A 22,753-nucleotide genomic window follows, 5' to 3' on the forward strand; every position below is an offset into this window, starting at 1 on the left:
GGGACATAAAGGCAAGAGAGGTAACATGTACACATGTATAGGGATAGATGTACATATGTATAGGGATAGAGATTGGATATGTGATTTCATTAATAAAGGAAATCCTGATTATGAAGGCACCTTCTCTGTAACTTATAGTCTCAGCACAAGATTTCTTAACCTCTTCTGTGCCATACATCCCTTTGACAGTCTGGTGAAGCTGTCATGAACCCATTCTCAGAATTCTTTTAAATGCATAAAATAAAATACACAGGATCATAAAGGAAACTATTAAAATCATTATCAAAATATTAAAAACAAGGGCAGCTAGGTGGCACAGTGAATAGAGCGCTGGCCCTGGAGTCAGAGGACCTGAGTTCAAATCCAGCCTCAGACACTTGATACTTATTAGCTGTGTGAACCTGGGCAAGTCACTTAACTCCACTGCAATGCCAAAAAAAAATAAATAAAAACAAAACCAAAAACAAGTTTACAGATCTTGGATTCATAGGTTAATAATGCTTTAGGGAGTTGCCTAGAGTTCTGAAAGTTTAAGGGACTTCCCCAGGGTCACATATCCAGAATGTGTCAAAGGTGGACTGGTCTTTCTGACTCCAATGCTGGCTCTCTACCTGATGCGGCCTGTCAACTACAAAAAAATATTTAACATATACAAAATAAATACAAAGTAATTTTCCTTGAAGGAGGGAGGAACTTGGAGGGAATCAAGGCTTTGTACAGAAGATGGCATTAATGCTGAACTCTGCAGGAAAGCAGGTTTCTAAGAGGAAGAAATAAGGAAGGAGTGCATTTTAGGTGTGAAGACAGGCTGTGCAAAGATATAAAGATGAGAGATGGAATCTCATGAATGAAAAAGAGCCAGAAGGGTAGCTTGGCAGAACTGCAGAGGAAAGGAAACAATTTATCAAATGCTGCAGAGAAGTCAAGAACAATGAAGCCGGGGGAAAAAGGCTATCAGAGCCGGCAATTAAGAAATTGCTGGTAACTTTTAAGAGAGAATTCTGAGTGCTGAGATGCAATTCAGAAGCCAGATTGCAAAGGGTTGAGAAATTAGAGAAGAGGAAAGTCAAGCAATGATTGTGAACAGCTTTTTCTAGGAGTTCGGCTCTGAAAAGGAGGAGAAATATAGGACGATAGTACAAGAGAGAAAGGTAGGATCCAGTGAGGTTTTGTTTTTGTTTTTTAAAGAACACATCTAGGCATATTTGTAGGCAGCTGTGAAGGAGTCCACAGAATGGGAGAAGACGGATACAAGCGGAAGGCAAAAACATCTACTAAGCACCTATTGTATGTCAAGCACTGTACCAAACCCACTACAAATTTTATGATTTTGTGGAAAATCTGCCATATTAGACAGAAAGGTATGGGATCAAGGGTATATACATATAGAAGGACAGACCTGGGTGAGGAAAAGGACCATCTCTTTATCAGAAATTACAGTAAAAGCAGATAACTGGGAATAATAATATCAGATAGTTTTGAAATGTAGAAAAGGGGAGTAGAGAAAGATCAAGAAGAAGGGAATTTATTTTTTCAGTAAATTATGAGTCAAAGTCTTCTAAGAAAGTAGGAGGCAAAGGTGGAAGGAAAGCTTCAGGAAAGAATATATAATATGGAACAGCCTTTATAGGTAAAGAAATACAAAATCAACTAGGGAAGAGTGAAAGGTCAGTTGAGATTAGATAACTTAAATCTGTAGTATTTTTAGCACAGTTGCCTGACTTCCTCTAGCACAACACATAAATGGGAATAGAGAAAGTGATGGTGGAAGTAATTCAGGGTTGAAATTAGGTAAAGCATGAGTGGTGACAGGACAAGGTGGCAAGGGAATTGACAGCAGAGGAATGTGGTGTTGAACTGGTTAGCTATAGTGCTGAGAATTGGAAGAGAAAAAAATATTACCACTACTAGTGCAATGGTAATATACTGGGAGAATACAGGAGTGGAAGGACTAGAGAGCATGGTAAGGATGAAGATTAAATTTAGGAAAACGGATGGCACAGGGAGAGATGGAATTATAGAATATTATAGTCAAAGGAATTTCTGAATTCTCAACATGGAAGAGGAATACTTGTGTATGATGTATATGATGATCAAGAGTGAGACCATTTTTATACCTCTGTGGGTAGCTGTAGTGGGGAAAAGGCCATGGGAATTAATGAGACTAAGAAACTGGGAGGCTATTTTCAGGGAACATCAGCATGTATTAGCCCCCTAGTACAAGGAGGTACTGGGGATAAGGGAAAAGGAAGACTGAGCTAGGCAATGAACCCCTTGAGAAAGGAAATGACTAGTAGATTACTGTCATCAGAATCTAGATTGAGTGATATAACTGGCTAGAGTGAACCTCAAAGGAAGAGAGGTTGCTGACTGATGGCAACAGAGAGAGAGATTGGAATTTGCAATAAATTAAAAATCTGTCAGTCAGTATTGAGAAAGAAGTGGCATTGTAGGATCTACAGGATACAGCTACCTTTTCTAGCTCTTTTCAGTAAATGTTCTGAAATTATGTCACTGGTAATCCAAAACAGAGGACCTAAGAGACCCTTGGGAAGTAAAAAAAAATAAAGAGCAGTTATTTCCTGATCAACAAAACTGACAGGAGCATAGTCTATCCACACCTGGAAAGAGCTTCTATTACCAAGGCTGAAACTTAATCTAATGCTCCAAGTGAAGGATTCAGCTGTGATTACATTAGAAAAGGCAAAGTCTCATGAAACACTCCTCTCTCACATTTCTTGCTTGATGTAACCGAGTTTCTACTTTACTTTTTCTCATTCTCTAAAGATAAGGTCATGGTCTGGAGTTGAACAGCTCCATATTAAAATTCACCAGCTGTCATTTTGCTCAATGTACACAGCAGCAAGTGTTGCAAAGCCAAATGTGACCTTTTATTTATAGCAAAGCTAGAATAAAACTGAACCCCCATATGATTCCTCATATGTATTAATTTACATATACATATGCAAAGATACATACATTTATTACATAAGTAAACATAATTTAGTAATGATCCAAGGAAATATCAGTTTATTTCAAAATTGAATTATAATGACAAACTTTGCTGTGAGATTTCATATAAACACAATCTTAAAGTATTATATAAATGCCAACTATTATTATTTTTGCATAAGGTCAATATGTACACATATATAGATGTATATACATTTTATACTAATAAAGGAATTCTTAATCCTTTCAATTCTAAAGCAACAGATGCTAAAGAAGCATATTCTACTTAATCATGCCACATATAGTATCTTTATGGAGAAGTTTCTATGGACATAGCACTGCTAAAAATTGTGATTAAAAATTCACATGCACAATATTTTCAATGTAAATCTTACAGAATCACATAATTTACGAGGTAGAAGGGACCTCAGCAGCCACATAGTCCAGCCCATACACAAAAAGAATATCCGCTATACCCTACATGACAGATAGTTGTCCAGCCTATGCATGAAGACCTCCCAAGGAGGAGGAACCCACAACCTCTTGAGGAAGCCTATTTCCCTTTTGAACAGTTCAAATTGTTGTTAAGTTTTTCCTGATATCAAGCCTAAATTTTCCTCTTTGTAATTTGTTCCTGATTCTGAACAGCAAGTATAATCCATCTCCTATAATCCTTCAACTATTGATAGGTTCACCCTGAGTTATCTCCATGATAATCATGCTTATTACTTCCTTCAATCAGTCCTTATACATCATGTGTTCAAGGCCCCTCACCATTCCCAGTTGCCCTCTTTTGGGAATGCTACAGTTTATTGATGTCCTCCTTAAACTACAGTGGCCAGTACTGAACATAATACTCCAGATGAAGTCTGACAAGAACAGAGTATAGTGGGACTAACACCTGCTTATTTCTGGAAACTATGCCTCTCTTAATATAGCCCAAGATCTCATTAGCTTTTTTGGGTGCCACATTGCATATATGGCTCATATTGTGCTTGCAGTCCACTAAAACCTCTAGATCTTTTTTAGAACAATTGCTATCTATTCATGTCTTCCTCACCTTATGCTTGTAAAGTTAATGTTTTTGTATCTAAGCACAAGACTACATTTATTCCTATTGAATTTCACTTTATTATATTCTATTCAATGTTTCAGGCCAGAGGAGTCAAACATGGCTACATGTGGCCCACGACATTCCTGAGTGTAGCCCCAAATAGATTAAAATGTAATTGGGAAATATTTTACAAAATAAATAAAAATACAATGAATGCTGATAAATAAAACATAGATAGATTAATATGTGATTTTCTAAGTCAATATGTGGCCTGTAGGAATCCTTATGTAGTGGCAAGTGTCTAATTGAGTTTTTCTAGCGTGTCAAAATTCTTTTGGAATCTGACTGTGTAGGTATCTATGTAAAACTATGGTAGCTATCTCTCCCAACTTTGTGTCATTTGCAAATCTGATGAGAATACCATCTGCACTAGATCTTCATCTCACACACCCAATAACAGTGGGCATTCCCCAAGACTGTGTCTTGGGCCCTCTTTTCTTTCATATTTATGATCTGATCAGTTCTCATGGTTTTAATTATCATCTCTAGAAATGATTCTCAGATCTATTTATCTAGTCCTAACCTTTCTCCCCACATCCAGTTTCACATCTCCAACTGCCTATTAGACATCTTGAATTGAATGTCTTAAAACCAGTGTGTACAAAACTGAATTCATTATCTTTGTCCCTCAAACCTTCCCATTTCTCAATTTCCCCATTACAGCTGATGGTACCACCATTCTCTCAGTCACAAAGGTTCCCAACCTAGGCGTCATCCTAAATTCTTCACTCTCACTCATCCCTCATTTCCATTAAGTTGTCAAGTCTTCTAGTTTTTAACCTTCATAAGGTCTACATGTATCCTTCTCTGACACTACAACCACCTTATTACAGGCCCTCGTTGCCTCATACCTGGACTATTTACAATAGTGTGATGATTATTTTCACTGCCTTAAGTCTTTCCTCACTTCCATCTATCTACTCTGCTCTCAAACTGATCTTCCTTAAGCATAGGTTTGACCATATCACCCTTTTATAAACTCCAGTGGCTCCTATCACATCCAGGATCAAATATAAAATTCTCTGTTTGGTTTTCAAAGCCCTTTGTAACCTGGTATTTTCCCACTTTACTCCTCTCCGTGTATTTTGCAATTGAGTGACAAAGGCCTCCCTGCTGTTCCTCATATGATACTCCATCTCTGGACTCAGCATTTTCACTGGTTGTCCCCATGCTTAGAATTCTCAGATCTACCTTTTAGCTTCCTTTAGGTTTCAGCTAAAGTCCAGCTTTCTGCAAGCAGCCTTTCCCAGTTCTCCTTAACCTTAGTGCCTTCCCTCTAAAACTCCTTCCAATTTACCTATTTATATCTTGTTTGTACATAGTTGTTTGGATATTTGTCTCTCCTATTTAAAAGACCATGAGCTCTTGGACAGCAGGGACTGTTTTTTGCCTTTCTTAGAATTAGCTTAGCTTAGCACAGTGCTTGGCATATAATAGGTACTTAATAATGGCTATCTAACTGACTAAACAGCACAGGGTAAAAACACTAACCCATGGGGTGCACGAATGGTTTTTGATATGCCCTTGTCCATTTGAACTTGTCCATTCTTCTCTGGTACTCTAATAATAATGTTAGTCTTGCCACCCCCCCAGAGCAAGGACTAAGACTAAGGTTCACCTAAATTTTACCTCTTCAAATATAGAATCTGTTATACAACTAATCGGGACAGGCTTATCAGACAAGATACAAAATACCTGGAATAATCTGAATACCACCAGAGCTTGCACAGAAAAACATTTGACCACCAGAGGGAAATAAATGTAACACATAAGCCATTACAAATAATTTAAGATGCAAATATGAAATTTACCACCTTTATATAGTCAATCCTGTCACTGCACAGCCTTATCTCTTGGGCTACTTAGATGAAAGGTATAAAACAAGGTCACTGTGTGAATAATTACTCATTCAAGTTGCATGACTAAGTTGTTAATTTACACTCTAACAATTTCACAAACATCAACACTTCATTAATTGCCTGAGTAGAAAGCGTGAGATTTTACAATATGGCCCACTATGTAACTATGCATTGGAATAAAGCCATGAAATAGATAAAAATTCATTTTCAGAAACTGTCCTGACAACCAGAAGAGTTCTTATCCTTAAAGCTGGAACTGCAAGTAGTTATTACTTGGCCAGATTTCCATGAGGAAATAGATATTTTGTCCATTTCAAAGCTGATTTTCAGACTGGAGAGGATTTTTAAATTTAGTAATTATTGGTCAAATTCTCTCTTTGATTCTCAACTAACTAAAAAACTTTATAAACTGTGAACTTCTAAACACATCTTTTTTAAAAAATCTGAGTTAAAAGAGCTCTAGAGAATATCCTGTTTCAATACCCATACCCACCTGAAAAACTCAGAATGCCTGAAAATAGGATAAATTCAACCTAAAAGAAAAAGTCAGCTAAAAAAAACATTAAAAGTTTCAGTTTCACAAATTTTAAAAAGCCTTCCTGCTTTGAAATCCTCTTCTATCTGCTCCAGCTAAGTATAAAAACTGGTCATTTCTCAATATATTTGCATATGTCCCAATAAGCACTAAATCACTGATAAAAATGTAGTCTCTCTTCTCAGATTGAATGAACCCTGCTGGGTTTCAGACACAAGAAAGCTCTATTCAAAATGGGAACACTTTGAAATAACAATCACTTGAAATCAACTATTTTTCTTCTGAAACAAATATATATTAAGAATAAGAATAAATATATGTATATATGTGTGTGTGTGTATGTATATGTATATATACGTATACATACACACACACACACACACACACACACACACACACACACACACAGATATATGTGGCTCTGATGTGAGATGGACAGTGCAGGCCAAAGCTTTCAAGATGAGACTAAGACTTCCTGAACACATTTCTTTTCACATATAAGTTCTGAGAGGGTTGTTCAGAAAGCTATGATGAATCAAATGTTTCATTAAACATGCTCAGCTTTTTCAATCTAGAAGCTAACATGATTCCATACCATTTATCTTCCTGCCTTTCCAAGTTCTTTTTGCCAATCTCCATTTGTTACTTGTGTCTGCTAATATAGGTTCCCAACCCTCCTCCTCCACAACTCACTGCATGTGCTGCTCATCAGTTGTCTGCTAGCTATCTCTATCCCAGAGAGCAACATAATAAAATCACAGGTCTACTCACCCATCACCCTCCTTATCTTTACTGTCAACATTCCTTAAAACATTTAAGTATGCTTGCCTAAAGATTTCTGTTACTATAGGGTACAGAGATTTCTATATTTTCCAGTACTTCTGGTCAATTTAATAAAACTAAAATGAATCGAGTAAATGTTTTTAATGACCACTCAGATTACTGACAACATCCCTCATACCAAAGTATCTTTGGGATAACTGATGTCATCACTACTCTGGAAAATGGAGTTATTTATCAGGTTTTAAATTACTGCAACTTTTAATTTCTTATTGATTGCTTACAGCAGGAATATCTAATCAGTTAACTGGGATCTACCATGACTTGAAAGGTTCCAGGATTCCCAACAGGGAAGTACAACTGGCAATAACACACAAGTCCCCCTCCCTCTTACACACATGCCATTTACCCAGCAGACCTCAAATTTTGGGGGAAAGAAAAAGTAACTCTTCTTCATAAAAGGATGAGAAGTTTTGGGTTAAAGAAATGACCATTACATTAGACTAAGTGATACTTTTAAAAATATGAAAATTATTATAAAGTATAAAATTATAAACTTTAATTCAAATAAATTAACTTTTTCTCTTCTCCCTCTACCTCTGCTCTTTGTAATCTTGTCAGCTTCCACTGATTCAATTATCATCCCTATGCAGAAGATACTCAGATTTATTTATCTAGCCCAATCACCCTGTATCACATGAAGAGGTGGCCCATTCCCTTTGCCAAGGCAAACCCCTCCACATACCCCCTTCATACCATTCTATTCGATCTCCTCCAGAAGATTACCCCCTTATTATCCCAACTGTCCCACTAAGCTTCAATCTTTCCCTGTCTACTGGGTGCTTCCCTGTTGTCTGCAAACACACTTAAGTATCACCTATCCTCTAAAAAAAAACCTTTACTTGATCCTGACCATCTCTCCCTTAGCAATTGTCCTATATCTCTCCTCCCTTTTATGGCTAAATTCCTTTCAAAAGCCATCTACAACTGGTGCCTCCACTTTCTCTCTTCTCACTCTCTTCTAAACCCCCTTGAAGTCTGGCTTCCAACCTTAAATACTGAAACTGCTCCCTCCAAAAATCTTTCAACTGCCAAATTTCACAGCCTTTTCTCAATCTTCAACTTTCTTGACTTCTTTGCAGCCCTTGATACCGCTTCACCTAGCTCCTCTCTAGCTAGGTTTTTGTAACACTATATTTTTCTGATTCTCCTCCTACCAGTCAGATTGCTCCTTCTCGGTCTCCTTTCTTGGATCTTCATCCTCACTTGTCACACCTGAAAGAATTCTGTTTCTAACTATGGGTGTCCTCCCAAGAGTCTGTCCTGGGTCCTTTTCTCTGTACTAGTTCACTTGGTGATCTCATCAGCTCCCAGGGATTCAATTATCATCTCTATGCAGATGATTCTCAGTTTTGTTTATCAATAGATAACTTCTCTTCTGACCTCTAGTATCCAACTGTGAAAGAGACATCTAAAATTGAATGTCTGGCAGACATTTTAAACTCAAATATATCCTAAACAGAATGTCATTACCTTTCTTCCAAAATCCTCCCCTCTTTTGAATTTCTCTTTTACTGCTGAGGTCACCATTCATCTTTCCAGTCACCCTAGCTCCCAATCTAGATATCATCCTTGACTCTTCACTCACTTACCTCCCCATCCCCCACCACCATATCCAATCTGTTGCCAAAGCCTGTTGACTATACCTTCACAACATCTCTCACACACCTCCTCTCTATTCACACAGCCACCACCCTGGTGCATACCCTCATTACCTTATACAAGGACTAATACAAAAGCCTTGTGGTTGGTCTCCAACTCTCAAGTCTCTCCCTCAAGTTCCTTCTCTACCTAGCTGCCAAATTCACCTCCCTAAAGTGCAGGTCTGACCATACTACTCCCCTACCCAAAGTCCAGTAGCTCCCTATTACCTTTAGGTTCAAATATAAAATCTTCTATTTGGCTTTTAAAACTCTTGAAAATCTGGCCCCTTCCTACCTTTCCAGTCTCTTTACACCATACTTCTTTCAACATACTCTAAGATCCAGCAATAGTGGCTGTCTTGCTGTAACTTGCCTACAGCACTCCATCTCCTGCCTCCATGACTTTTCATCAGCTGTTCTCATGCCTGGAATCATCTCTCTCCTTCATATTAGCCTTCTAGCTTCCCTCAAATCTCAGCTCAAATTCCACCTTCTACAAATTTTTTCAGTCCCCCAATTGCTATTTTCTTCTCTCTAAGATCATCTCCAATTTACTATGTACAGACGAAATATATTCTAGAGATCTGAAACACAAGGTAAACCAGACTCTGCATTTCAGTAAGGGGGCTTGTAGGGAAAAAATTCTGGGGTCTGAAGAATGGAAAGGAAGCTTGTGAAGAAAGTACAACAGAAGGTTGTTAAGGGGATAAGAGGAGAAAGGGAGATAGGTAAGATGCCCTGACCTAAATATTTAAGTGTGTTTTGCCCTTCAATTATGAGCACCCTTTGGGCAGGGACTATAATTTTGCCTTTGCCTTATATGCCCAGGGCTTAGCACAGTGCCTTTACACATGGTAAACATTTAGTAAATGCTTATTGTTTTAGGAGGGAAGATGACATGAAGGATGTTGTTGGGAAAATTATAATGAATTTCCCTGAGAATGAAGCAAAAATAAATGGCTTTCAACTATTAGAAGAAAAATTCTGACTAGACATAAAGAACTCCTCCCTGCACTGCAGTAGTCTCCTGGGGAAAGCTGTGGACTCTTCCTGAGGAGATCCCATTTGCTCAAGGAAGGTTTATTGATGGTATAGTCCTGCCAAAAGATGGCTACTGAATTCCTCCTATGAACAGGAATCTTTCAATAAAAGATTCCTTTAAAAACCGAGCAGGTTTTTAATCACCAAAAGCCATTTTACTGAGCTCATCACTTTACAAAAATTAACTCTTTAAACTTCAAAACGATTCCTCAAGTAATGATGTCTTTAAATTCTTTAAAGACAAGAAGAATTACAGTATAAATAAAGTAAGAGATGAAATAATTTTAGGACTGGCACCTAAAACTTCCCTCTTCCACTGAAAGCTTTTTAACTAATCTAAAAAACGATAAAGGCAAACACTATTTCAACAAAGAAAAGTTTTATTGGAATAAGGTTAAATTTTCTCCCCAAATCTTAGAAACAGAAGTCTTAGATTTGTATCATCAGCACACAAGAAACAAAATGTGAAAATGGCTCTTCTCAGCATAGGCAGAAACAAAAATCAACGAGTACTGTAGAACTCCTTAATGATACCACTTTCACGTCCCATGTGTTTTTTTTTGTTTATACTATTAAAATTTTAAAATCCCACCTAGGTTTTCATTGAACTACCTATTAAATTTCATTAAACTACCAATTAAACTATTAAATGTTCATTTAAAAAATATTTTTCTACATATACTATTTAAAATTTTAATCTCTTGGTTTGATTACATCTTGAAATCTCTTTAAATCAATCCATATGTTAATACAATATGATGTCTTCAGTCAACTCTGAGCTCCCAAATATGTTATTTCATTTTCCTTTCTATGTAAAACAATAAACACAGCGTGGAGGGATGAATTTCCTGTGTCTCTGCAGCATTAAGATAAACAGAACACACAAAACCTACAGAGGTAGGTCTATGAGACAGTTCACATACTTACAATAATAACCTAAATTTTGGGAAGCTGACCTACCTGTCTTTTCATGATGTTTTAAACCACATTTGCCTTAGCTCAATTTAACTACTGTTCCAAACACATAACTATGGCAGTATTGTCAATTGAGAATTACAAATTTATCTTCCTCATAACAATGCTGGCTATGTGACTCTGGGCAAGTCATTTAACCTCTAGGCAAGTCTCTAAGACTTACAAGTTGCATTGGTATAGGAAGTTCTTCAGTGGGAACTCAAACCATGGCTCAACTCACCAGTGTTTCTCAAAATGTGCTCCAGAAACTCCTGGAGATCCCCTTGCAGGGAGGTCAAAACCATTTTCAAAATAATACTAAGACATTTTCATTTCTAATACAATAAATATCCATAGATATAACCCACATTAACAAAAGCTCTTTGGGGGAAGGTTCCTCAATAATTTTAAAAACTCTAACAGGGTCCTGACACCAAAAAGTTTGAGAACTATTGATCTACACCAATAAAATAATGAGTTCAATACCTATAGCCTTATCCTATATTAATTTTAGGCCTGGGCTTATTCTCCCTGATAGTGCCTTATTTCCAACAATGTCTACCAACAGCTTAAATTTCGCTTTTTAACTACTCAACGATACCATGGAACTACAGAGGCCAGTGCCTTTTAGAGATGTATTAATTTTTATTAGTCACCAGTTTTGTCCTTCTGAGAACATAATTTTTTGATAAGGCTTTATTTCTGAAACTGGGATTCTAAAGACTGCAATTGCAAAGTGGATGATTGCTGACTATATCCTATATAGTTCTATATAAAGGCAAGTACTACTTCAGCAAAGAAAAGTTTTATTGGAATAAGGTTAAACTTTCTCCCCAAATCCTAGAAATAGAAGTCTTGGATTTGTATCATCAGCCTCTGGAACTTTTCTCTCGATCATTTCTACAACTTTCTTTTGCTTTACATATCTCTGGGGGCTTAATAGGCCAAGAGAAGTTCTACAAATAGCAAAAGGTCCCATAAGCGGTACCAAACCAGTCATTACAAGAGACAGAACTCAAGACAGAAAGAACACCACAACGTGAGCTAGTCTTTTCAGGTTTAACTGTATGAACTGGAAGCATTTTCAGGCACAAAAGACTATGATATCATGCTTGTTTCAAACTACTTAAATACCTTCTTCATAAATTTTGCAATTTTGAGCTTTGCTAAAGCCAAATAGCCAACAGGATCCTACCAGTGTTCTACCAATAAGCAAAATACCTGATAGCATGATTTTCAGTTACATGGTCCAACGGAGAGGAGAGGGTAGTAGAGGTGAAGTACATTGCCAAGGAAGCAATAAATGTCCTTCCTGCTGCCATTTTTGAAAGAGCTAAAAATATTGCTGAATAGTAAGAAGCACTTCACAAGTTTGATAAAGCAGTCATTTATGTTTACAAATCATTTTTGGAGATTAATGTTTCACCATCCCCCATAACATCTACTGAACTGACAATTTTAAAGTGAGCGCACTATTAAAACCACTTTAGTCAGCTCTTCTATTCTTATTATTAGCTAAACAAAGTGAATATTCTCCAAAAATCCATTCTCAACAACAAACACACAAATGTTGGGATAGCGGAATGGAAAACACTGAGTGCAGAATCACTTGAGACACTTCAGAGACTACTTGCCTAGAGCCTTGAAATTTCTATCAGGCTCTGCAGTTACTAGAAAACTTTGCAATTCTAATGTGTTGTTCAATTTTTAAAGTACTATTAGGATCTCTATTTTGTGAGATATCAGTATGAAAAATACCCCATAAAATGAGATTTGGGCTTAGAAACAAAATTATAACCACACACTTCAAAGGGAGAATCTGAATCTACATGTAATTCAAAATCTGTCAAGAAGCAGAAGCAGGTAGAGATGATGCAGAGGATTCTGATATGCTGCTATAACTCAGGACAATATCAAGCTCTCCTAGCCTCCTCTCCCCAGTAGAAACTCCCTAGTTTTGGGCCCTGTTCTTTTTCAAGGCCCTGCCAGCTCTCACATCTTTCTACACACATCACTTGTACTAATTTCATTCCCTTGCTTTTTCAGATCTCTCAATTGAAGGGCAAAACATATTTAAGTATTCAGATCACCTTGCCCACCTCCCCTTCTCCCTTCTGTTACACTTCCTTCACAGGCTTCCTTCTCCCTCAGACCTTAGGATTTCCTTTCTACAGGCTCCCTCATAGAAACCCAAAGTCCTGTTTACCTGTGTTTCAGATCTCTAGTCCCACCCCCACCCCCATTTCCTTCAATCTCCAATTACTTCATACTTTTTCAGATTCTTTGCACCTCCTCTTCCCTCCCTCCTCCATCCTTAAGAAAGAAAGGTTAAAGCCAGGTCCTCTCTGTCTCTAGATAAGTCAAGTCCCCACTGAGGTCCCCTGCTCACCTCATTCTTCCTCCATTAAATGTCCATCACTTTTCCTCAGTCCTAGTCTCTCCTCATCCTCCTCCTCCTCAGCCCTGGTATGCTCTCCTCCTTTTCTTATCCAGCTCAGTCTCTCCCCTTCATTCTCCTCATGCCAGTCTCATTTTCCTCCTCGGCCCCTCTCCCCTCTTCAGTCAATGCCCTCTTCTCAGCCTCAGTGTTGCCTCTACATTCTCCTCAGCCCTCCTCACGGTTCTCTTCAGTCCCTGATCTTTCCCCCTCCTCAGCTCTGGTATCTTATCATTCTCCTCCTCACCCTAGGGTCCCCTTCTGATCTCTCTCCTCTTCAGCTCCAGTGTCCCCTCGCTCTGTTCTCAGTCCCGGTGTCCTCCCCTCTTTTTCCTCCTCAGCTCCAGCGTCCATCCCTTCCTGATCTTTCTCCTCCACAGCCCAGGATGCAGCTTCCTGATCTCCTCATCCTTTTCAGCCCCAGTCTTCTCTTCCGATCTCTTCTCCTCCTCTGTCCCATCCCTCCTCCTCATTCTCAGTCTCCCTTCCTCATCTTCCTCAGCCAGAAGATTTCTCCTTCTGATCTCTTTTCTCTTCTCCTCAGTTCCAGTCTCTCCTCCTCATCCTGTGTCTTCTCCTCAGCCTTCCTCTCTCTCCTCCTCAGCCCTCTCCTCTCCCCTTCTCTCTCCTCCTCAACCCCAGCGTCTCCTAGGCTCTCAGCTCTCTTCCCTCCGCACTCCCCGCACCCCGGCCCGGCCCGGCCCGCTGCCCCGCCCCCTGCCCGCTCACCGGCGGACTCCCCGGTGTTGATCCAGTCGGGGTTGGCGATGCTGGCGATGGCGAAGATATCCGCGGCCAAAAAGAGACATCCTGAGATGATGGTCAGTTTATCCATCTCCCCGTCCCCACTCCCCCCTCCCCCCTCCCCCCGGCCCCGGGACTCGCCGAGGCCTCACGCCACCCGCCCCATGGGCCGCCGCCGCCGCCGCCGCCGCCGCCGCCGCCCGCCGGGGGCCGCCTCCCGCGCCGCCGCCTCCTCGAACCCGCCCCCGTCTCCTCCTCCTTCCCCCCCACCCCCCCTCAGCGCCGATCGCCCGGACCCAGCATCCGCGGCGGGCCCGCACAGCGCCGGAACCGCAGCTCGCCCCGGAACTGCTTGGCCCGCCCGCCCCTGACCCGGAAGCGGGACCTGCGTGCTCTGGGTTGGCTCCGGGGGAGCGAGCCGAGCCCACCTCCCTGCAGCCCTTGTTGCTTTTGCTCCCCGCATATCTCGTGGCCGTCTTGGGCGGGGACTGTCCCAGGCGGCAGCCGGGGCAGGCTCCGGCCTGGTCTCCCGGGAGGGGGCCGGGAGGGAGGCAGGGAGACCCTTCTTCCCTCCCTCTCCGGCACCAGCCTCGCCCGCCTGTTCAAGCCCCTTCAAGATTTGGCCGAGACAAATCTGCCCAAGTCCCGAAATTTTGTGCTGCCGAAGGTTAGATAACACTGCTTAAAATCCCCCACCCCGCCTTGATTAATTGGAAATGGAGATCATTTCCTCACTTTCTGAAGCACCAGCTGAGTGTTTGCTGATACCTGGAGACCTGCAGAGTATTTGGGAGCAACTTTTGGGCACGAAGAAGATGATTGACTTAAAGCCCCTGGCATTGAATTATTGAGTTTTTAGTTTTAAAATAAGCTGTTCTGTTGAAGAATCACTTGGTTGGGGAACGTCTTAATGAGCAGACACTTATTTACATTACAGAGTGTAAAAGGGTGCCTGTTTTCCGCAGTACTGTTTTCCCCATAGCAATTGGCTTAGGCCCATGAGGTTCTGTGGAACGAAGAAAGCATTTATTAAAGCGCTTACTATGCGCAAAGGAAAATTTGCCCTAGCTCCCAAGCTCTTATGGGGGAAACAACACATGGAAGGTTTCAGCTGCAAGTCATGGAAGGATCCCATGGTCCTTTGGGTGCAGTGGAAAATCGGGTGGTAATGCCTCTTCTTTAATGGTTTTTTTTTTCCACTGATAAATCACGTATATTTCTGAAGTTAAACCATTTTGGTAATAAAAGAAGTTTCTTCGCTGGGTGTTCAGTAGCTGTGGCTGTAGCACCTGCAGGAATAGTAGCAATGCTTTATTGTCATAAGGATTACTTCCCCAGGATGACCTGGAAAATGTGCTATTCCCAGGATTCTTAGGTTCAGAGTCCTGGGCTATCTCCATTGGGTTCTGAGGGGGGATGATGGTCAAAGTGATGGTGGTAGTGATTTGCCTGGCACGTGCTACTTCCTGTTTTTTCACTAGGATTTTCCCACTGGAGTTGGAGTTTAGAGCATCACTTCTCTTACCCATACTGACTTCTTGATCCTTGCCAAGCAACTTAATCCTTCAATTCCACAAGCAACTCTCTGGGACTGACTATAAATTGCAGAACAGTTGCTGATCTGTTTTGGTTGAAGGGAATTTTATGTCATGGAAATCGAGGATTAATGCAGTTAAAATAACTGTCATCGCCTGAAGCTAGGTGGCTCAGTGGATAGAGTACTGGCCCTTGAGTAAGGAGGATCTCAGTTCAAAACCGGCCTCAGATAATTGACACTTACTAGCTGTGTGACCCTGGGCAAGTCACTTAACCCTGATTGCCTCATTAAAAAAAAAACTATCATGATCATCAAAAAGCATTCATTAAGCACTATGTACTAATGTACTATGCTAAAATGGGGATACCAAGAAGCAAAAACAGCCTCTGCCTTCAAGGAGTTCACATGCTATTGGGAGAGAAAACATGCAAAGAACTATTTACATACACGATACAAGTATATATACCTATGTATATCAGGAAAGGAGGAAGGTGAATATAGGGAGGGCAAGGAACCATGAAAGTCCTCCTAGCTGCAATAAGTGTAAAGTTATATGAATTTTATAGAAGTAGAAATATTCTTAAACTGTTAAGCTAAAATACTTAGTAACTGAAGTAACCAAAACACACGGTAAATAAGAAATTACAAATCCGTAATAGTCAATCTATGGTTCTTTATCTTCAACAGAGGCAATCTTTTTATGTGACAGAGGTTTCCTTAAGAACTCCCATGCTAATTTCTAATTTTCAGTTCAGTTTCAAACCAAATAAACAGTAAATAGAATATCAACTTTCCTCTTCAGTGTCATTTTAATTGGCCCTTGAAAGACCTATAAGAATTTTCTGTTCCTGTTTTTGGATTGGCTGCCCATTTACAAAACCAGTGCAATCAACCAATTAATAAGTGTTTATTAAGTACTTGCTATGTACCACCCACTGTGCTGGGCAATGGGAATATAAAGACAAAAGCGAAAACAGTCCCTGCCCTCAAGAAACTGTATGTATATATGCATATATGTATTTATCTATATACAAAATAGGTGATTTTGGGTGGAAGACACCAAAACTGGGGAAGAAAGGATCAGAAAGGTTGTTCAGGTAGAAAGTGGTACTTGAGCTGTGCTCTAATGGAAACTATAGATTCTAAGACAGAGATGAGGAGGGAGTGAATGCCAGAGATGGGGGGGAGGGGAATAGCCAATACAGATGAACAAAAATGGGAAATGGAGTGTAATGTGGTTCAAATTCCAACAGATTCTACAGTTTTGCAGAAATCATTCACTCAACATATACCTAGAAATCTTGCTATGATTTGAGTACAATGGTATTAGCTAGGGGGAGAGAGATCAGATTAATTTTATAGTCCGGATTTTCATGTACAAATGCCAGACTTTTAAGGAAAAGGTTATTATTTTTAATTTTTTAAGTTATATAATAACTTCTCTTTCACAGAGAAAATGGCACTAGATCATACAAATATTCCCAGGGCCCTGGATGTGACACATGGATAAAAATATAAAACATCGCTGAACAGCCTAAAACACTGCATTACTGAGTGATGCTGTCACTTTTCTGAAGTGATTAAGTTTGAAATACTTATATTCTTGTCTGTCCTGTCTGTTGCTTGACCAAACAGGACTAAAAACTCCACATTCACCATCTTCATATCCCTAAATAGTGGTTATTGATGATTAAATTGATCAATGAGGGTTGTTATAATTAGCAATGATAATTAGCTGATGGGACCCCTATGAGCAAATGATGAAATTAATGTTCCTGGTGAGTAGAGGTATAATGATTCAGTTCTTGGTCTTAAATAATTAAAAAACAAAGTTCAGTATCCAGACTCAACCCATGCGTGATTCTCTATCCCTTTCTATCTTTAACCCTATAGAAGAGATATGAGGACGTAAGGAAAAAACAAAAATATACCTGAATTGAGATATTAAAAAACAAACAGAAAATACTGGGCAGATATAAGCAGTGACAAGCACATTTGCCTGGAAGTCAAGGATACCTAGGTTCTACTACTGACTCTACCACTAACTGTGTGAAGATGAACAAGTTACTTCACCTCTAGATCTATTTCTTCCCATATAAAACTGCATGGTGGTGGTGATGAGGGTAGATAAGATAATTTTTAAGGCCACTTTCAGCTCTAAACTTTTATGATTTTATGATTAAGGTCTAATGGATCCCTTTAGTCAAGCTTTAGTCATGGTTGATGGTAATAAGCCTAGCTCTTTTTTATGCAGAGAGGAGATGAACCAAGAGACTTCTTATGGCAAGAAGAGGAAAAATGCTCTAGGGTACTTAGGAGAAAAGAGAAGGCACCCCAAAAGGTACAATACTTGAAATCACAAACCATAAATGGGGGGGGTGGGCTTTATGGTGATAATTATTGTGGATCTGTGGACCAAGAAAAGGATGGACTTTCAGGGAAAATAAAAATAGATACTACCTAACTCCTCTTTTAGGATTTAATACACCATAAGATCTTTAGAGATCCTCTATCCTTCTCCCCACCCCTCAACAACATTGCCATACAGACCTGGTGACGGGAATCTTATTGGCACTGGCATTACACAGAGTGCCTTAATTATCTGGGACTTTTTGCCTTGGGGAACTTTCTTCCATCAAGAAGCCATGTGACCAAGAAGCTGAAAATCCACAAAATCAAGAGAAGGAGTGTGAACTGCAGTAGTCTCCTACATTTCTCCCGTCTAGCTAGCAAGGCTTTGGGAAACTAGATGTTACTCTTGTGTCAAAAAGCAGGTAAATCAATAGGAACTGAGACCTAATGATATAGTAGAAAGTTCATGGAGGCAGAGAGATCTGAGTGAATCCCAGTGACTGGAGCAGAGAGCAGACCATGGTTGGCCAAAAGATTGAGCTGCAGCCCACAACTGTTCTCGCTAATCTACCATGGAGGACACTTAACTTTACTTGTCCAACCATTTTACTTCCCATTCTTTTACAAACTGGATCATTTGATTTCTAATTTTAAAAAATGCACATTTAGTTTTATTAATCATCTCTTTTAACGTATGTTTGATAGCTCAATGGGTAGCATGCTGAGCCTGGAGTTAGAAAGACCTGAGCTCAAAGCTGGCCTCAGACAATAACTAGCTGTGTGACCCTGGGCAAGTCACTTAATATCTGTTTGCCTTAATCCACTGGAGAAGGAAATGACAAACCACTCCAGTATCTTTGCCAAGAAAACCCCATGAACAGTATGATCCAGAGGGTCATGAAGAGTCAGACACAACTGAACAACAACATAATTATATGATTCACACCCCCAGGACTGCTTTAGCTTCATCCTAACAATTTTGGTATGTTGTTTCATCATTTTACCATTTTCTTTCACATAATTATTAATTGTTTCAATGATTTGTTCTTTGACTCCCTTATTTAGGATTTCAATAAGTCTCTATTTGGGTGTGTGTCTTTCATTTGTGATCCCTTAACCAACTGCTATTTTTATGTTGCTATATCTGTAAAGGATGTATTTACTATTTCTGTCTTTTTACATTTGTTTGCAATATCTCTGTGCCCTAATACATGGTTAATATTTTTAAAGTTCTGTGTGGTGTTGAGATAGTCTCATTTAGAAGATATCCTAAATCTTTTAGCTCTAATATTATTAACAATTTGTTTGTATATTTTCCCTTTGTTCATCTTTCTGTTAGACTTATCCAAAACTGAGATGGACATTGAAATCTCCTATCACTTTTGTGCTACTGTCTATGTATTATTGTAGCTTAGTTTATATTCCCTTTATGACTTTAAATGCTAAGGCACTTGGAGCATGTTAAGTTTAATGTTTACAGTGGTGGTTGTCTATGGTACCTTTTAGCATAAAATTGTTTCCTTGGTTTTTTCTTTTTATGTTTTAAATGTTTGTTTATTCTTTGTTTGATAGAATGATTGTAACTCCTGTTGTTTTGGATTCACTTGATGCATAGTAAATTTTTTCCCCCTAGACCTTCATTTTTATTCTGTGTTATGTCTTTGTTTTTAAAATGTTTCTTGTAAGCAACATATTGTGAGGTTTTTTTTTAAATCCAATCTGTCACTCTTTTTTGTTTTATTGGATTTTTTAATTCACTCACATTTAAAGTTGTGAGAGTCAGGTTTTTATTTTCCTCTATATGTCTTTATTTTTTTTCCCCAAATTGGGATTCCCTCATCCCCCTTCTTCTGTTAACACGATGCTTTGTCTCCAGTTATTTTAGCTTAATCTATTTTAAGGCAACCCTATTCCCACTGGCTCTTTTTTCTTTACCTTCAACCCCTCTCTTCCTACCTTATCTCCATTTGTGATCCTTTTCACTAGTTTTAGAATCTGGCTTATTATTTCCTTTTTTTCTTTCTTGCTTTTATCTAGTTACTTAATCCTTGGCTTCTTCCCCCCCCCCCCCCAGTAAAATAATAAAGTAGAATCTCCCTTTCTTTCTTCCCCTTCAATTTGTTTTGTTCATTAGTTTTTAAGATTTCATTTTCTGTACCTTTTTTCTGGAAAGGATTTCTTTTACTCATTCTTCATTTTCTTTCCTTTCTATCTATTCTAGACTTTATTTTGTGATTTGTGGCCCTTATATTTATTTAGTCCTTCTTTATTCTCTGCATGGAATGAAGGTATCTACTTTTGAGGTATCTACTTTGGATTCCCTCTTCTGAATGGTTTCAGTTATTGCCTTATAGATTTTGCTGTCTCCCCCACCCTTTTTTTCTGTTGTACCTTACCCTTAGAATTACTAGTTCCTGAAGGTGAGAGAAAATTGCTTCATTGTATGAATCTTCCTACATTGTTCCTGATTGTACAGTTCATTACTGACCTTTGTCCTCCCTTTGGTCATCCCCCCCCCCAATTTGTCTCAAAATCTCTTTCCTAGGTCCATGCCCTGGGTTGCCTGTTGCCTGATTTCTTTTCTCCTGAGGCAGGATGGATGAGTGATCTCTCTAAGCACCAAATCCAAGAATATAATACCCATTCTAAGATCTCCAAGACCCTTTATAGAATATCTCTCTTCTTTTATATGAGCATATACCAGTGGTACCTCTCCCACAACTGAAACAAGGGTTTCCCCCTTTCTTTCTCCCTTTCTTCATTCTCCTGTAGGCTCTCTTTTTCCGAGTAACAGTAAAAAAAGTAGCTGGAGTTTACTTTTCCTTCATTGTTACACTTTGACATGATTACATCACATATTCCCCTTATATCTTCTTCCTCCTTTTTATGTGCCCTCTTATTCTATAATTTAGTTTCACAAGAAATATTGATTCACATGTAGAAAAAATGTTGTGAGGTTTAGTCCATGTTGTTACAGGACTGTTTCTCCACCATCATTTCTATTTGACTTCTGCATTTTTGTCTCCTCAAGTATATTTAAAAAGAAATCTTTTAATGGTTTCTGTAACTTTTGTCCTTAGTTGCTGTATTCATTTGGCATCCTCATATTTCTGTTATCTGCTGTATTTGAGAAGCAAATAATCTCTTTATGTCTGGTTTTCTTTCTAGGAAAATTTTGAACAACTTTTTTATTAAATATCCATATTTTTTCATTTATGATTAGACTCATATTTGTGGGGTAGGTTCCCTTGGGCTGCATCTAGAGTTCTTTTGCTTTTTGGCACATGTTATTCCATTCCCTCCTATAGTTTCTGCTAAGTATAGAATAATCTAGTGTTATTTGAATTTCTTTTACTTTATATTTGATGGTCTTTCTCTTGGTTGCTTGCAGAATTTTTTTGTCTGTTAAATTTAACTACTATGTGACTTTGAGTTTGCAGCATTAGGATTTTTCTGGAGGTAATCTATGGATTCTTTCAAATAGCATTTTATTTTCAGTGTTCAGATCTGTTCTGTGTTCTGTGTTCTGGGCAGCTTTCTGGTTTTATTTTTTGCATTGTGGTGTTTGGGTTTTTGACTTATTGGAATTCTTCTAGGAGTCCTATAATCCTCAAGTTGTCTCTGTGTATCTTGTCTTTGAGATCAATGTTTTGCTTGTACGGAGATCATGTTCTTGTTACAATTGAAATTAAGATAAACTAAGGCACAAAGTTCTGAGCATGTTCATTTTATTGGTAAGGCTAGCAATTACCAATAAAAGGGTACCAATTACCAATAAAATAGCAGGTCAAAATATCTCCAATGAGGGCAGACAGATCATTTTTACAGACAAAAGGAAGCACATAAAAAAGCTACAAGGCAACAACATAGATGGGAAAATAACATGATTGGATGGAAATTTGCAATGCAGGGCTAGCTACAACCCCTCCTTCCATCTTGTCACTGTGGAAAGCTCATTGGTGGTATTCAACTGCATGGCTAGTTAGCATCACATTGATAACAGACTAGACTTTCCTGAAGGCTGGTCAGTGTTACAGAGATAACAGATCAGACTACCTGGCATCCACTTGTATCCTTCAAGGATAACAGATTTCCTTGACACAAGAATAGAACAGTGATTTGCAGGAACATTGAACTTCCAAACTTAATTAACTCAGAGAGGAAAGCTGACCTTATGAACTTAACTCAGAGACAAAGAAATATAACTTAGGCAGTATACAAAAAGTGGGGTGACAACAGAATAGAATCAATCACAAAAATGGAGACCATATCAGTTTGATTTTCTTACTTTTAATGTTATTGCTTTTTTTCCCCCTAGAGTATCCTTCACTTCTCTATATTTGCATTTCTAATCAGCTATTCTCTCTTTTCTTTATTTGTTGAGACTTGCCACCATGGATACAAGTTCTGTTCTGCTAATTATTTCTGCTGTGCAGGCCATACATTCTTTGATGACAGTTTCACTGGAGACTGGATCTCAAGTGTCTTGACCTCCTCCCATCCTGCACAATTAATGGTTCACTGACCTCAGTTTTTGCTTCAGGTGACTTCTGAGGGAATCAGGATGCTGAGTACTTTCCCTCAAGCTTAGTGGAGTGCCACACATGTATGTGTCTTGCCCCTGTTCCTCTGTTCTCCTTATCTGACTGAGCTCTGTTGTTCCATAGAGCACTGCAGCACTATCACAGCCTGAGCAAAAGTCTGCCAATTCAATCTCAATGGGCACTGGACCATCAAGGAGGCCT

General features: G+C 39.0%; 1 protein-coding gene across 2 annotated transcripts in view; it reads right to left on the reverse strand.

The window, feature by feature from the left end:
• Positions 1 to 14,215, reverse strand: part of LOC114052320 (uncharacterized protein C16orf52 homolog B) — a 72,598-nt gene extending 58,383 nt beyond the window's left edge. For both annotated transcript variants that reach the window (XM_027874871.1, XM_027874870.1), the window contains exon 1: positions 14,105 to 14,215. In XM_027874871.1, the coding sequence (XP_027730672.1) occupies positions 14,105 to 14,210 (106 nt within the window). In that variant the 5' untranslated portion in view covers positions 14,211 to 14,215. The remainder of the gene's footprint in view (positions 1 to 14,104) is intronic.
• Between the last annotated feature and the right edge of the window lie 8,538 nt (positions 14,216 to 22,753).

This window comes from Vombatus ursinus, unplaced genomic scaffold (assembly GCF_900497805.2).
Source record: "Vombatus ursinus unplaced genomic scaffold, bare-nosed wombat genome assembly UNPS02014807.1, whole genome shotgun sequence".
In the NCBI taxonomy this organism is placed as follows: Eukaryota; Metazoa; Chordata; class Mammalia; order Diprotodontia; family Vombatidae; genus Vombatus; species Vombatus ursinus.